The following is a 17,364-nucleotide window of genomic DNA, read 5'->3' as shown; positions in this document are numbered from 1 at the left end:
TGTCAAATGGGCCGGTTGAGCCAATTTTAGTGGGTCAAAATGAGTTGAATGCATACGTGGGTGGGTCAATGACCTACATAAAAACTCCTTGGCTTGAAATGAGCTGGGTCAAGATGAACTGTAATTTGCATCATAGCCCAACCCGCCCAACTTTTATCAAGGCATTTTGCAAGCAATTCGTGTGTGATTCAAGTGTGCAAATCTGAAGCTACATGAACCAGATAGAAGAACCAGTTCCAAGTGTCTGTCTTTTATTCTAGTTGAATTGTAGTAGGTGTTTTCATATTGTACCTTTCAGCTTTATGTAGAAAAAATTATAATAGGTACTTAGAGTATTCAAGTTAGAGTTAACTTGAAGTTATCACAACAGTTAGAGGTTGGTTGCCACAACGGGGTTAGAGTTAATCCTAGGTTTACAAAAGTATTTTGTAAATACAGTTTTTGGCTCAGTGATTTAGTGGAGAGTTTGTGAAAATTCTACTGAGAAGTAGATCGTGATTTTTTCACCTTTTGAGCGAGGTGTTTTCCACGTAAAATACTTGTGTTCTTTACTTTCCGCATTTATTATTTCAGCAACAATAGTAGGTTAAGGAACACTTAGAAGAACCAGGTCCTTTCATAATCAGTTTAAGTAAAAAATTGGACACCATACAAATTATCCCCCTCCTCTTGTGTGGTATTAAAGTTAAAACATCAATTGGTATCAGAGCGGGTTATCCTTGAAGAGGCTAACACCTTAGAAGAAGATCAATATGAGTGCACCACCTGAAAACTGGGAAGGGCAATCCATTGCTAGGCTACCACTTTTCAACGACCAGTACTACTCTTGGTGGAAAAATAGATTGAGAGACCACATCATAGGAGAAGACTATGAGCTATGGGACATTGTTACTGATGGTCCTCTAGCTACCATGAAGAAAACTGCTGAAGTAGTAGATGTGCCAAAGACAAGAGATGACTGCACAGCTGATGACTTAAGAAAATGGGAGAAGAATGCTAAAGCCAGAAAATGGCTTATTTGTGGACTTGGTCCAGACGAGTACAACAGAATTTAAAGTTGTACCACTGCTAAGAAAATTTGGGATACTTTGCAAGTGGCCCATGAAGGAACACCTCAAGTGAAGAGGTCAGAAGAACTCTACTATATTCTCAATATGAGAATTTCACCATGAAGGAAGGGGAAACCATCCAAGAGATGTATACAAGGTTCACCACATTGACAAATAAACTTAAGTCTCTTGAAAGGATTATTCTTGAAGAAGACAGAGTTGAGAAAATTTTGACAAGGGTTCTGCTAGTTACTTGGGATAGCAAAATCACTGCCATTCAAGAATCAAAGAACATTGCCACTCTTAAGTTGGATGAGCTAATTGGAAATCTCACTGATTATGAACTTAGAAGGCAAACCATGAAGATGGATGTACCTAAGAATAAAAGGAGCCTAGCACTCAGAATCACTGAAGGTTCTGATCTAGAAGATGATGAAATGGCTATGATCACAAAGGACTTCAAGAAGTACCTAAGGAGAGGAAAGTGTCCTTCAAGAAGTGAAAGCTACAACAAACCAAAGGTTCCTGAAAAGCAAACCAATGAGGGATGCTACAAGTGTGGGAAGACTGATCACCACATCAACAACTGCCCTCAATAGGAAATTGAATGGAAGAAGGAAAGAGCTGAATGAAGAAACAGGAAGAAGGAACAGGTTCAACCCAAGAAGAACAAGGGATCAAGAAAGGCTATAGTTGCTGCTTGGGGAGAAAGCTCAGATGATGAAGACAGAGATGAACAAGCACTTATGGCCATTGGAGAATCTGATGAGGAATCTGAGGTAAGTGTAATTAATCTCAAAGACAAGATTAAATTTTAGTCTAAAGAAAGGCTATCTGAGTTACTTATAAATTTAATTGATGAATCTGAGGATGTAAATAATGAAAAAGAACAGTTGTTTAAGGATTGTGTGATTTTGAAAGTAAAGTGTTAGAACTTAGAACTTAGGGTTAGTGAGACTGTAAGTGAAAATACTGCATTAAAGAACCAGGTTCATGCATTTGAATCAAATGTCCTAGAACATAGATCTAAAAACCTAAAACTGAAATTAGGAACAAGTAAGAAGACGGTTGATTGCACACAACTCACTCTAGAAGAAAATGTAGGTAAACTAAAAGATGAGTTGTATAAGAAAGAATTTTGAAGGAGGATCTAGGCAAGGTCAAGCATGAACTAGACAGAACTTGTAAATGGAACAGGTCTTCCGATGCACTTTCATGGCTACATGAACATCATAGTAGAAATAGAAGAGGACTTGGCTTTGGGAATCTGCCACCTAAATGGGATCCCAAAAGCAAGTACCTTACACTTCCTGAGAATAAGATTTGTACTCATTGTGGTAAAACAGGTCACTATAAAAGTAATGCATTGCAAAGGAAAAGGCAAGTCAAAAGAACAAAGAATTTGTTAAAGGAAAATAGGCTACCAAATTGGGCTAAAAAGAATTTGATTCATCCTTTTGCCTATAGAAAGAGACCCCAACTAGTTTGATTTCCTAAGACTAACCCTTGATTTTATTTTGCAGGTCCAAGTGAAGGGGAGCAGCCAAATATGGTACATGGATAGTGACTGCTCAAAACACATGACAGGAAACAAGAACCAGTTCCTTTCACTTGAGGACCTCAAAGGAGGTAATGTCTCCTTTGGAAATGAGAAGAAAGTTGAGATCATTGGGGTTGGAAAGGTAGGTAAGACTGATTCTCACTCTATTGAGAATGTCTAATTGATAAATGGCTTAAAATACAATCTAATCAGTGTATCACAACTGTGTGATAGAGGTAACTTGGTAGTATTCACCTCTACCAAATATTTTGTGATTAATCTTACTACTAACAAGATTGTTTTGCAGGGAAAAAAGTATATAATATATATATATATATATATATATATATATATATATATATATATATATATATATATATTATAGATCTGTCTACACTTTTAGAAAATGAACTCATTTGCTTAAGTGTGTTGGATAATGATCCCCTCCTTTGGCACAAGAGACTTGGACATGCCAGTCTGAGTTAGCTCAACAAATTAGTCTCCAAGGATCTGGTAATAGGGTTGCCTAACATCAAGTTCAAGGAAGATAAAGTTGCGAGGCTCGTGCAAGGGGGAAGCGGGTAAGATCCTCTTTTAAATGCAAGAAAGTGGTAAGCACCGCTAGGACGATGGAACTGGTCCATATGGATCTCTGTGGTCCAATGAGAATATTAAACAGAGGTGGTAAAAGATATGTGATGGTGCTTGTTGATGATTACTCTAGGTTTACTTGGACATTGTTTTTAACATCTAAAGATGAAGCATTTGACATGTTCACTTCTTTTGTTAGAAAAACTCAGAAGCATCTAGGTAATCAACTTGCATCTATTAGGTCTGATCATGGCACTGAATTTGAAAATGCTAAATTTGCTGAATTTTGTGATGAGCATAGCATAGATCATAATTTTTCTGCTCCTAAGACTCCAAAACATAATGGAGTAGTTGAAAGAAAGAATAGGACACTTGAATATATGGCTAGGACTATGCTTCTTTCTAGTAAACTACCCCATAGCTTCTGGGCAGAAGCTGTAAATATTGCATGCTACATCATAAATAGGTGCATGACTAGACCTCTTGTAGAGAAGACTCCCTATGAGTTACTTAAAGGGAGAAAACCAAACATATCCTATATTAGGGAATTTGGATGCAAGTTCTTTGTGCACAATAATGGTAAAGACTCCCTAGGTAAGTTTGATCCCAAAAGTGATGAGGGAGTATTCTTGGGATATTCTTCACATAGCAAAGCGTATAAGGTCTATAACAAAAGAACTATGTGTGTAGAAGAAAGTGTTCATGTGATTTTTGATGAAACTAACCTTCTTTCTGAGAGGCAGAAACATGATGATGAAGTAATTGGGCTGGTAAGAAACTCAAATAAAACCACAGCCCATACTGAAGCTGCACTAGAGGAAGGAACAGGTGATGGAACAGGTTCTTCCACCTAGGGCAACATGAAAAGGGGAATAGAACAAAGAGGAAAAGATTCTCAAACCTCAAGGGAACTTGTCCATAAACCTGTTCCACAGCAACAAAACATTGAAGTAACATCAAGGGGAAACCAGTTGGCTGTGAAATCTTATAAGTATCAAAGTTCTCATCCCATTGAGAACATAATCATTGATCCAACCTCTGGAATCAAAACTAGATCTTCATTAAAAAATCTTTGTGCTTTTGATGCTTTCTTATCTCTTATTGAACCTAAAGATGTTGTTGAGGCTTTTTAGGATACAGACTGGGTAAGTGAAATGCAAGATGAACTCAACCAATTTGAAAGGAGTCAAGTTTGGCATCTGGTACCAAGACCCAAGGACATATCAGTAATTGGCACAAAATGGGTCTTCAGAAACAAACTTGATGAAGATGGAATAGTTACATGGAACAAGGCAAGATTGGTGGTTCAAGGATATAGCCAAGATGAGGGTATAGACTATGATGAAACCTTTGCTCCAGTTACAAGGTTGGAAGCAATAAGGCTCCTCATAGCCTTTGCTGCTTACACGAAAATACCCTTAACTATATGGATGTCAAGAGTGCCTTTCTCAATGGCTATCTAAAGGAAGAAGTGTTTGTCAAGCAACCTCCAGGGTTTGAAAGCAAGGAGAGTCCTGATCATGTGTACAAACTTGACAAAATACTTTATGGGCTCAAGCAAGCTCCAACAGCATGGTATGAAAGATTATCAAAGTTTTTGCTTAAGCATGACTCCAAGAGAGGTAAAATTGACAATACTTTGTTCTTGAAAGAAAAAGGTAAAGATCTCTTGGTAGTTCAGATATATGTTGATGATATAATCTTTGGAGCAACTACTGATAGTTAAGTAAAGAATTTGCTAAACTAATGGGGAGTGAATTTGATATGAGCATGATGGGTGAGCTTAATTTATTTTTAGGCTTACAAATTAAACAAAATTCAAATGGAACTATGATCCATCAGCAGAAGTATATAAAAGAGTTGCTTAAAAGGTTTAAAATAGAAGATTCCAAAGAAATTGACACTCCTAATGCAACATCTACAAAGTTGGATATAGATAAACCTGGTTCATCTGTTGATCAGAAGTTGTATAGGGAAATGATTGGCTCATTATTGTATCTCACTGCTAGTAGACCTGACATTGTTTTCAGTGTAGGCCTTTGTGCAAGATTTCAGGCAAATCCAAAGGAGTCTCACTTGACTGGTGTCAAGAGGATTTAAAGACATCTAAAAGACACCACTGACCTTTGTCTATGGTATCCAAAAAGTAGTAATTTCAATCTAGTGGGATATGCTAATGCTGATTATGCAGGTTTTCTTGTGGATAGAAAGAATACCTCAGGTATGACACACTTTCTTGGCTCATGTCTTGTGTCTTGGGCCACCAAAAAGCAAAATTCAGCGGCCTTATCTACTGCTGAAGCTGAGTATGTTGTTGCTGCTTTATGTTGTGCTTAATCGTTGTGGATCAAACAACAATTAATGGACTTTGGAATTGATGTTGGCTGTATCCCTATCTTTTGTGATAACACTAGTATAATTAGTATGACCAAGAACCTGGTTCATCACAAGAGAACTAAGCACATAGATGTTAGGCATCATTATTTGAGGGACAACTACGAAAAAGGCTTGATCACTGTGGAATTTTGTGCTACTGACAAGCAAATAGCTGACATCTTCACAAAAGCTCTAAGTAGATATCACTTTGAAAGAAACAAGTTAGAATTAGGGATGATTAATATCACCTAAAAGGACCAGTTCAAAAATTCACAATGAAAAAAAAAATAAAAAAAATTACAAAAGAAAAAAATTGGTTAGAAAATCTGTAAATTTTGTATATAATTAGATTAGATTTTGTTCAGTCTCATACTTTCAATAGTATACTCTTGTGGCATGTGCTAAAATGATTCATTAATCTCTAATGATATTTTTTCTATTTGGAAAAATTTAGACTTGCACAAGATAATTCTCAGTGAAGAACCTGGTTCATCAAGATTACTCGGTATGTTTTCGACAGTCTGCAAAATTTGAAATAATAGTATTTGGATCTTGAGCAGAGTCCTACTTAATTCCAAACTTTTTTGGACTTATCCGTTGCAAGTGAACCAGTTCCGTTCAAAAGACTCCTAACCAAATTGAACTACCAAGATTATAGGGATAGACTCCAACGTCTTTTTAAAACTGAAATTCAGTTTGATTAGACTTCTAAAAGTTTAAAAAGCTATCGTTACCCATTAATTACCTCTCTTTAAATTGATCAGCATTATTGCTTTCTTCACTCCATCTTTTTCAAGCCATCAAGTACTCTCCATCTTCTCTCATCTTCCAAACATAATCCACTTCTTTTCTCTCCCATACCCAAGCATAGAAATGGCTAACATTCCTGAAAATCCTTCATCACCACCACAAGAAACCACTTCCACACCCACTATCACTCCTTCCAACACCCCAACCTCTAAGAAAAGAGTAAAAATGATGGCTCGCAAGGATGTTGCTGGTGGAGAACAGATTCAGAAAGTTAATGAACAACTGAAAGCGAGTAGGGAGGAAGAACCTCAGAAATCTGATGAATCATTCAAATCTGCTACTGAGGGGGAAGAAATTGTTTCTTCCGAAACTAAACAGGTATCTTTTGGCCCTAAAGTTACTCCTGAGACAATTTTTGAAGTTGCTACAAATTTGGAGAATAGGTTTGTGCTGGTAGGGTCTATAGCAGGTGTTGAAATTACATAGTCTGGAGAAGTTGGTGGTAAAAATGAAAAGAAAAAAGAAAAAGAGAGCAAGAGAGTTAGGAGTGCTGTGAGGGGAAAGGGTAAAAGAGTGGTTGATTCTTCACACACTCCTGTTAGTTTAACCAAAGACACAGGTGCAATGGTTGTTTGGGGAGAAACATCTGCTGAAGTAGAGGAGAGTGTAAAGAATACAGGGGGAAGTGGGTCTGGCGAAGCTACTGAAGGGCTGGTTCAACTTGGGAAAAATAGAGATGAACCTGTTTCATCTGAACAGGAAACCCTCGCAGACCTACTGAAAAGAGTGACCGAGAGTTATAATCCAAAGAAGAAAGGAAGTTCAAACGCTAAAACCCCAGACACTACTAGGGCTAACAAGAAAAGGAAGGTTGCTCCTTTTGTTACTGTTGAAATTCCTCCCACAAGAGGAAGATCCAAGAGAAGCCAGCTAAAGCAGAATGAGGCTGAACTACAGAAAGCCTTAGAAGAAAGTAAAAAAAAAGTAGTTGCTAAGGGAAAGAAGAAGATGGATGAGCCTGTTGAGGCTGTTGATATTGATGAGATGGACCTGGTCCTTCGAGATGAAGAAGAGACTGAAGAAGTGGAGGTTCTGACTCCTAAAGCCAAAAAAGCCAAGACTTCCACTAAGAAGTCTATTTCAGAGTCAAAGTCTGCTGAACCATCCACCTTGGCAACAAGTACCAGGTCTGCTGTGAAATCCAAACAAGTAAAAATTGTTGAGGAAGAAGAATGGAGTAGAGAGGAAGAAGATGATTATGACACTGAGAAAGACAAGATGGCCAAGTTTGGCAATAGAACAATGTTGAAGGGTAGACTCTTCAGGGACTTGGAGGAGGAAGGAATGGTGCTGCTTTTGGAGAAGTTGGAGTTGCAAGGCTAGAAGGACATGGTCCTTCAGATGGATGGCAGGTTGGACAGGAATGAAATTGTTGAGTTTATGGCAAATGCTGAGGTGAAAGATGGAAGGGTTACCAGTATGGTGAAAGGAGTGCAAGTCTCTATCGATGTGAATGAGTTGGGAGAAATTCTGGGTGTACTTGCTGAGGGGTACAATGACTATACAAAGCTTAAGTGGCCAAGCCTAGAAAATCTTCCTACTGCCCTTGCCATTACCAGAAAATTCAGCGACAATGAGGAGGAAGTTGAGCCCAAGGCTGTGTACAAGAGTGAGATGAAGCCACCCCACAAAGTGTTGTTCTAATTTGTTAACAAATGTGTCCTGCCAAGGCAGGAAATGAGGCACATTGTAAACTTCATGGACTTGGTCTTCATTGAGTGTTTAGACAGTGGGAGGCAAATTAATTGGCCTGGATTTATAATCCAGCTTCTTGATAGGGTTCTAAATGGCACCAAGACTCATGCCATTCCCTATGGCTTCATTCTCACAGTTGTGCTTGCATATTTCAAGGTACCTATGAAGAAGTGGGAGGTTGGTACAAGCAAGGATCATTTTGGGGTAAATACTCTAATTGCTTGTGACTATGAAGTCCATTCCACTCCTAAAGAACCTGGTTCATCGAAGAAGGTACCAGTGAGTAGCAAGGTGCGAGCCTTAGTGCAAGAAAGTGGGTCTAAGGATGTTGAGATTGAGAGGCTGAAGAAGAAGTTGGCAGAGGTGGAGATTGAGAGAGATGCTCTCAGAACTGAGCTAGCAAGAGAAAAGGAGAAGAATGATGGCATTCTTCAAGATATGCTGAAACTCCTCTAAGCCAAAAAACCAAGCACCTAGTCCTTCCTAGCCTTAAGCCTCCTAGCCTAGTGCAGATCAACCAGTGACCTAGTTCAAAATTTTTTTGTTGTTTTTGCTTATGTTTTCAGTGTTTTTATTTCTTTTTATGCTTTGTAGTAGAATCTTATCAATCATCAATGAAATTCACTATCTTTTGCTCTAATTGTTTATTTATATTTCTTTGATGGTTAAAATTCATAGCTTGATCTATGATGATTAACCCATGATTGCATTTGAAGTAGCCCCAGTGGCCATGAGTAAGTTTTAAAATCTGGTTATCTTACTTATTTATGCAACTTTTCGATGTTGCCAAAAGGGAAAAAAAGGTTGTGCTTTACACTTTGAACAATGATGTTTATAACCTAATATACCTGGTACTTGATGATAAGTGATTAAAAGAAAAAATATTTCTAACATTGTGTTGATGTTGAGCTAAGTTAAAACAGGGCCTAAGCTTATGAAAAGGACAGGGTTTGTCATCATCAAAAAGGGAGAATTTGTTGGCCCAAGTGAAGGTTAGTTTTGAATATTGACAAAGGAAGCTCAAGCATGAACTATGTCCATCCCTTGTATACATAGACACGGGCAGATTCGAGCATGTGGGATACACGTGAAGGAGATAAGCTTAACTTGGTATAATTGATATCTTCTGATCGAAAAGTTTGCATAATTGATAAGGAGAAGGACTCTTTACTCAAAGAGAACAATATCCAAGATAAGGGAAGAGTTAGAAGTTGAGATCAACTAGAACTCTTCCACCAAGGAAGAGTAGCATTAGAACTCTAGTTATTTCCCATTCTACTAACTCTATATATTGCAGGATGTTCTCATTCTACGGTATGCACAAAAGCAGAAGTTAAACGTGAATTGAGAGCAAAATAGCAAGGCATTTTGCAAGCAATTCGTGTGTGATTCAAGTGTGCAAACCTGAAACTACATGAACCAGATAGAAGAACCAGTTCCAAGTGTCTGTCTTTTATTCTAGTTGAATTGTAGTAGGTATTTTCATATTGTACCTTTCAGCTTTATCTAGAGGAAATTGTAATAGGTACTCAGAGTATTCAAGTTAGAGTTAACTTGAAGTTGTCGCAGCAGTTAGAGGTTGGTTGCCACAACGGGGTTAGAGTTAATCTTAGGTTTACAAAAGTATTTTGTAAATGCAGTTTTTTGGCTCAGTGATTTAGTGGAGAGTTTGGAAAAATCCTACTGAGAAGTAGATCGTGATTTTTTTCACCTTTTGAGCGAGGTGTTTTTCACGTAAAATACTTGTGTTCTTTACTTTTCGCATTTACTATTTCAGCAATAGTAGGTTAAGGAACACTTAGAAGAACCAGGTCCTTCCATAATCAGTTTAAGCAAAAAATTGGACACCACACAAATTACCCCCCTCCCCTCTTGTGTGGTATTGAAGTTAAAACATAACCTTCTAAGACCCAAAAAATAATTTAAGCATAAATTAAGGATCATTTTCTAGTTTATCTTTTAGGTAACATTAATTAAGCATCCATTTCATGTGGGGGTGTCAAATAGGCCGGTTGTGCCGATTTTAACGGGCCAAAATGAGTTGAGTGCATACATGGGTGGGTCAATGACCTGCATAAAAGTTACTTGGTTTGAAATGAGTTGGGTCAAGATGAACTATTATTTGCATCATAGCCCAACCGACCCAACTTTTATCAAACTTTAAATAATATATATGTTATTTTCTTATGAATGATATAATTACTAAATAAGATTTTTTTTCTTTTTTTTATGGTCATATATATTATATCGAACAAAAAAGAATTATTTTTAAAATAATTTGGTAAAGTTATTCATGGATCAAAGCATCTTTAAATGAGTAGAGATGGATTGAGTCAAGATGTGGTGAGTTCAATAAATGTATTACCACTTAGCAGAGTCCTGTGTTTTTAATAAACTGTAGCTACCCCCTGGTATGTGCCGCTTTCCTAATCAAACGATATGAGAGCACCCCTTCTCCCGAAGTTACGGGATTATTTTGCCGAGTTCTTTCGATATGGTTCTCTCAAGCTCCCTGATATACTCTACTTGTTCACCTATGCCAGTTTGGGGTAGGCTCGGTTCACCGGGAGGATCGCCCCCCAATTCGAATGATTGGGTTAATAACCAGCCCAACATTGGGGTCCCTAGTTTCCTGATTTAAAAAAATGAATGCATCTATAGTACTAGGAAGAGGACACATCCTTGCTTTGCTTCCTGCATGCCATTTCTTCAACAACAAAGGGCCAAATATACCCATGTACTATAAGAAAAAGTTTAAATATACTATTCGTTATATTATGGGTCTAAATATACCCTCGCCGTAATACTATTAGTTCAAATATACCCCTATTTTATTAAGTTTGTTCAAAGTGGACATCCAATCCTACTTGACACTGATATTTGATGGGGTGGATGCCACATGGCATGCCATTTCAATGCCCCTAATCCATATAAAAGACTAAAATATGAAATACAATATTTTTCACGGTAGCGGTAATGGTAAAAATAGTGGTGGAGGGAAAAAAGTTTTAGTGGTGGAAAAAAAATAGAAGGGAGGGAAAAAATAGTTAGGGGCACTGAGGTGGCAAGGCATGTGACATCCAGCTCATCAAATGTCAATGTCACATATGATTGGATGTCCAATTTGGACAAACTTAACGGAAAAGGGATATATTTGAACCAATAGTATAACAACAGTAATATATTTGGACTCAAAGTATAACGAGGGATAAATTTAGGAGTATTATCACTTTTAGCCCGCCCTAGAAACTATTTACATCTGGTAGCCGAAAAAGTTTATAAAATTTGTATAATTTTTGTATATAACATACATAATGTAAATATATACAGATTTTATATAATTTTTCGGCTATTATTTTTACTACAACTACACAGTGTCATTTTCCCATAAATTTAAATATTTTTTGATAATGTAAGAGTATATTTGGCCATTTTTCGTTTCTTCGATGATATTTTTAAACGAAGCAAAAGGCCTATAAAAACTAAGTAAATAATGGAGGATATATAAAATTACATGTTTATACAAAGCTTCAAAGGGATCAGAAAAGCTAATAACGAAGCAAGAAAAAGGAGGAGGAAGCTGGAGGAATGGAGGGAGTATCTTATGCAACCCTCCCCCAAAAAGAATCTTTGCTTCCGTTAGTTTAGCAATATAAACAATATATGATCAGACCGGGGCGGCAAAATCAGCCCAAATCCATTTGATCCGTCCAACCTGCTAAAGTCTTAATAGCCATAATAAATGATCAAATAAATATCCATTCATGCTAAAACCCTTAATTTTTAAATAGTGATAATTTTTTATTTTTTATTTTTGATATATAATAATGCATTGAAATTGATAATGATATGGCACATTAAGACTCATTATGGTCATGATTTTCATACTTTCAATATTATTTATAGGAGGTAAATATGACATAAATAGGAAATGCATAATAAAAAGTGCAAAGGGTGGTCTTATATTATTAATTGTAGAGTAATATCTTTGAAAAAGATCAATTTTATAAAACTAAAAAATAAACAATAACTATGTTTGATAAAACAATAAGTACGTAAAATGTTAGTACAAACTGATGTGAAATTTAGATTCATGGAACTAAAACTTTATTAATCTATAGGGCACGTTCAGTCTTGATTTACAACAAAAAAATGATTATTTTTCTTTAAACTACAAAATGGGAACAATACTAGACAAACAAAATTCAAACTGTTTTACACCAAGATCGAGTTCGATTTGGCTGATGGCATTCTATAGGATTAGCATGAATATTTATTATTGGGTTGAGTTAGGCGGGTTGGGTTATAACCTATTGTTTAGTCCATCTTAATCCAGTCTATCTTAGTCCAAGTAAACTTTGGACTCGGTTGGGCAATAACGTATTTATTGTGCAGCCTATTTTGAATCACCCAAATTCAGTCCAACCCGCCCATTTGCCACCCCTAATCAGACTTTTCTATAATAGTATTGTTTGTTCCCATATTTTTATTTATTTATAGTGATTGATTGTCAAGCATAATCATCATAACCGACTGTAGCTTCATTGACTAAATGAATCGGTGCTTACACCTTTCTAGGCTACGGATTTGGCTGTAGTCCTGGGAGGTGGGGGCTGGTACAATAAGCGACCGATCTATTTATGGTCTAAAAATAAGTACAATCTATTTCTGGACATTAGTTTGTTTTCGGACCCATATATAATACTCCCTTTGTCTCATATTAACAGTCGTGGTTACAAAAAATAGTTATCTCAAATTATTTGTCATTTTAAAAATTCAAGACAAAATTAATTATTTTTTACCCTTAGTAATAATTGTTCTTGAAGATAGAGATAATACATAAATAGAATACGTATTCAATGAAGAGAAGTTATATCTTAAAACATAAATAAGGATATAATAATCTAATCCCTTTCCTAATTAATATTTCTTAAAGGGCGTGTAAAAGAGAAACACGACACATAATATGAGACAAGAGAGTAATTAATCCTAACCAGAATCTATGTCAATCAAAGGCATTAACAAGGAAGAATTTTTTTGTAAAAACAGCTTATTAGAATATTCCAGAAAGCACCTAATTTAATTATTTGAATAATGTCAAACTTTTGAAATAAAATGTACTTTAAGATATATACTTTGACAAGTCGAAAGTCAACCCCCCCATTGCGATAATAAGAGGGAAAAACTAAATATATTAATCTACGAAGGTTAGGAAAATAATGGAATATAATCATTTGATATTCAGTTGGTCTAAGATGATTATTTCTGTAGAAAGATCCTTCGTAAACTTCTAAAATAATGAAGCATATCCAATAGAGTACATTTGTGTTAAATTCGAACCTTTTTGCCATGGAGTGTTATAATAATTCATGTTTAATTAGTAATTTAAAATCTTTGATCCATGAACAATAATAACCAAATGAATTTGGAGCCAACGGAAAGAGAGTCTTAAAGCGCAACATACACAATGCACGTACATAAACTTATCGTCACAGACTATGATAGAATAAATATAATCTTTTCACTTTTAACTAACAGGACGGACTTATAATGTCATATATATGTTTACGAGAATATAATAATTTTTGTTCGGCCATGTATATATTTCAAAGAATATGTACCCAAATATTGTTGCGTATTACCTTGATGTTGTTGTAAGAACTAAAAACTTATAAACTTCAAATTAGCAATTAGCATTTATTAAAGCTTTTTTCTTTCACGATCTCACACCGTGTAAATTTAATTTATTCAGAATCTCAATAAAAGTATCGAACATAAAATGACAAAGAAAACGTACATGAAGTTGAAGAAAAGATGATTAAGACACATATGGGAATTGAATACTTTTCGTAAAGTAGTATTTTAATGCCGTCCCCTTACGGTTGACCTTTGACATTTCAAAATTGTATCCTTTGATTTTCCGTTATATCACAAAACTCGATTAATAATTATAACTAGATATCAAATCATTATAATGAAAGGTACTCCTAAAATAAAATGACTTTATTGTACGAAAGCCGAATTAGTCAATTTTCTTTCTTGATCTGAATATCAATTCGTGTATTTCTTAAATTTTAGTTTATAAACATAAAAGTAAATAAACTCCGTTTAATTTGAATTCTGTAAGACAGATTCAAAAATTTTAATTTTCTTTTATCAAAGTAGCTAGGTAGATATTACATTGATCACACTAAAACACAGAATCTTTTACATTTGACTAAAAAGTTACGTCCCAAGAATTTATGTGATGTGGACGGTGTTTGACTAAGCACGAAGTTTTCGAAAGAAAGAAATATTTTTGAAACTTGTAATGTAAAACCTAGCGTACAAATTTATGTGACTATAATCATCACATTAATAGCGTGGATATTTATGGGGTCTACATTGTATATATAACGTCCAAGCGCCTTTTAGCCTAGCTCAGCTCTCTTATCCTCTGTTTTAAAAGGCGTTTCTGGGACGAGCCCCAGGGCGAGGCGTACCAAAAATGCCCTGGGGCGATGGTGTGGGGCGAAAGTCTCAAGAGGCGTACGCCCCGCAATTTGGAGCGTATGCCCGGGCGTTCGGGGCGCTTTTTTTAGTAAGGAGTAAGCCCCGGAGACTTTTTCAAATTAAAATAAAATTTGTTGAATTAGTCCTTCATATAATACCCAAATTCTCAAAAGTCAGTTTGGTAATTACTCAAAAAGGTTTAAAAAAGAACTCAAAAGTATTAAATTTAAAAGTAAAGACCTTTTTTTTTATTGATTTAAGTCCTAATTCATGATTTTTTCATTTTTTTTATCTTGTCCGCTAGTCTGCTAATATCTTCCAAAAGCAACGAATATTTTATTTTCTTTACAAATACAAAGAGAACTACATTTTTCTTCATAGCAGCAAATTCAAAGTTCAAATTGCAGGTTAATCATCCTTTTTGTTCCTCCATATAGAAAACTTTATTCTTTTAGACTCAAATTACTTGTGCTTGTAAGTAACGTATAATAGATTATTTTGATTAGTTTTTTGTGGGGATGGAGCACACATATATATAGTTTTCTTCAATTTTTATGCAATTTTACTTGTTTATAAATATTAACTATCATTATATTATTTTATTATATTATTTTATAAAATATTAAAAATTAAATACCTATGGGGCTTACACCCCGTTGAGGCATATATAAAACGCCCCGCCTTACTGCTCTTATCCATTGGTCGAATGCGTTGAGCTTATCTCATAGAGGAAAAAATCATAGAGAAATGTGTCTTTCTTTTTTAGGCAAACTAAATAGATAAATGCAAATACAATTGAACAAGATATGGCTAACATCAAGTGACCATTTTAAGATGTTGGAATAATTACTGCGTGCCTGCAAGATCAACGTTCCCTGTTTTTTCCCTTCAATTAGAGTTTAGGCCAACTTACATGTACCTTGATTATTTTATTAGATACTCGTTATCTTTCACTCATATAAGTAGCGCACAACTCTGTTCACCAAAACTTAAGTAGAGATCAACGTTACCTGTTACCTCCCCCTTAATAGAATTTTCCAAAAATTTTTAGCTGAAAGTCTGCGTTATATATACGTTGCCCATAAGTAGTTGTAGTCCATTATCCATTTTGTCTTCTCTTCTATTTTGAACTTTTTGTAGTAGTACTTACTGTTACGCGGCGCCTTCCGAGATTCTTTAGAAGGGCGACGTAAGGTTAAGCAACCGATGTCCGTCTAGTTACTATCCGCTAACTAAGGTCACCTTCGTACGCTAGACTAGATTGTTAGTATCGTACGATAAAACCAATGTCAAAAGCAATTGAGAGAACAAAAAAGAGAATTGAGAATGAAAGAAAGCTTGATTGCATTAATGAAAGCTATTACAGAAAAGTAACACAGTGTCGAGGGGGAGAGACACCAGTACAGAGAATTGCTTGCTTACTAGAAAGTTTGATTGCTTGATCCCCCTAATAATGTTTAAATAAATAAACCAAAGTTACAAGACTTGACCTAACTAAGCTTAAGGAATATAATGGAAGTACATGAAATAAAACTACTCTATATTTACAATGAAAAGGACTTACTTTTCTACAAGGTAGAAATAGGTCCGTTGTCAGCAACCTTGTCTTTGGCATCACGGTCTGCGCGTGCGGTGCTATTGGCATCAGCCTGCAGCTGGGCGCTGGCGAGGGCTATCGGTGGAGTGACAAAGGCACATGTGCGCAGCCAAGACCACGGGGCCGTCCATGGCGCTAGGCATTGGGAGGCTTGCTAGGACGCCATGGGGCACGTCCAAGGGGTCATGTGGTATGCCTGGAAAGCCGCCCATGACATACTAAGTTGGCGACATCCTTAGAGCCATACTTGCAAGATAATCATCAGTTAGGCTCTTATAGTTTTTGAGGTTTGTTCCCCTCTCTCGTGTATTCTCCTCTTCATCACAACCCTACCATTTCACCAAGAATTCTTGGTGATCTTTCCTTGAGGTGTGAATCACTCGATCATCAAGAATAGCTTCAGCACACCTTTTTCAGGTTGAATTGGGGCCTCGAATACTGGGTATTGTGAGTTGGCTCCGTGAAGGGTCCTCCATGTCAGCACCTTTTTCAGCACACCTTTTCGAAAAGAATTGGGGCCTCAAATACTGGGTATTGTGAGTTGGCTCCGTGAAGGGTCCTCCATGTCTTCCTGAAAAGGTTTCAGAAGACTGACATAGAAGACGAGATGAATTTTCCACCAAGCTTAGGTATCCACCCGGTATACAACTTTTCCAATGTTCCCTTCAATGGACAAGGGTCCAATATATTTTTGCAATAAGCGAGGGTCATGGACCCCTGCAAACAAGTATCGCTTTGGAATTTTGACCATCACTTTGTCTCCTACCTGGTATTCAACAAAGCGACGATTTTGATCAGCATGCCTCTTCATCCGCTTTTGGGCTTAGACAAGATAGCTCTGCACTATCTCCAAATTTCGCTTCCATTCTTTCGAGAAGCTAGCAGCTCGAGGAGATTTTGACATGTTTGGTGCATTCACGGTGTGTGGGAATAGCGGTTGTTGTCCGGTAATAATTTTAAAAGTGCTTTTGTTTGTACTAGAGCTCTTTTGTGAATTGAAACACAGTTGACCAGCATCCAGAAGCTTCATCCAATCCTTCTGCGATCTGGTTACTAAGTGGCAGAGATATTCCTCCAGCATGCCATTGAACCGCTTCGTTTGGCCATTAGATTGCGGATGAAAACTTGAGATGTGACTCAATTTTGACCCGAGGCACTTAAAGAGTTTGGTCCAAAAATTGCTAGTGAAGCGTGAGTCGCGATCACTTACGAAG

General features: G+C 36.4%; 2 protein-coding genes across 2 annotated transcripts; both read left to right on the top strand.

Annotated features, from left to right (window-relative positions):
- The first annotated feature begins 1,168 nt into the window (after nt 1–1,168).
- Nucleotides 1,169–4,034, top strand: LOC138909308 (uncharacterized). Its single transcript, XM_070200490.1, has 4 exons — nt 1,169–1,605; nt 2,247–2,433; nt 2,573–2,731; nt 3,924–4,034. The coding sequence occupies exons 1-4, from the start codon at nt 1,169–1,171 to the stop codon at nt 4,032–4,034; spliced, it is 894 nt and encodes a 297-aa protein (XP_070056591.1).
- A 2,395-nt stretch (nt 4,035–6,429) lies between these two features.
- Nucleotides 6,430–7,689, top strand: LOC138909307 (uncharacterized). The gene is made up of 2 exons (XM_070200489.1): nt 6,430–6,684; nt 6,793–7,689. Exons 1-2 carry the CDS (start codon nt 6,430–6,432, stop codon nt 7,687–7,689), a joined length of 1,152 nt encoding a protein of 383 aa, XP_070056590.1.
- Nucleotides 7,690–17,364: the final 9,675 nt, after the last annotated feature.

Source organism: Nicotiana tomentosiformis, chromosome 4, assembly GCF_000390325.3.
Source record: "Nicotiana tomentosiformis chromosome 4, ASM39032v3, whole genome shotgun sequence".
Classification (NCBI taxonomy): Eukaryota; Viridiplantae; Streptophyta; class Magnoliopsida; order Solanales; family Solanaceae; genus Nicotiana; species Nicotiana tomentosiformis.
This window is presented reverse-complemented; position numbering and strand designations above follow the sequence as displayed.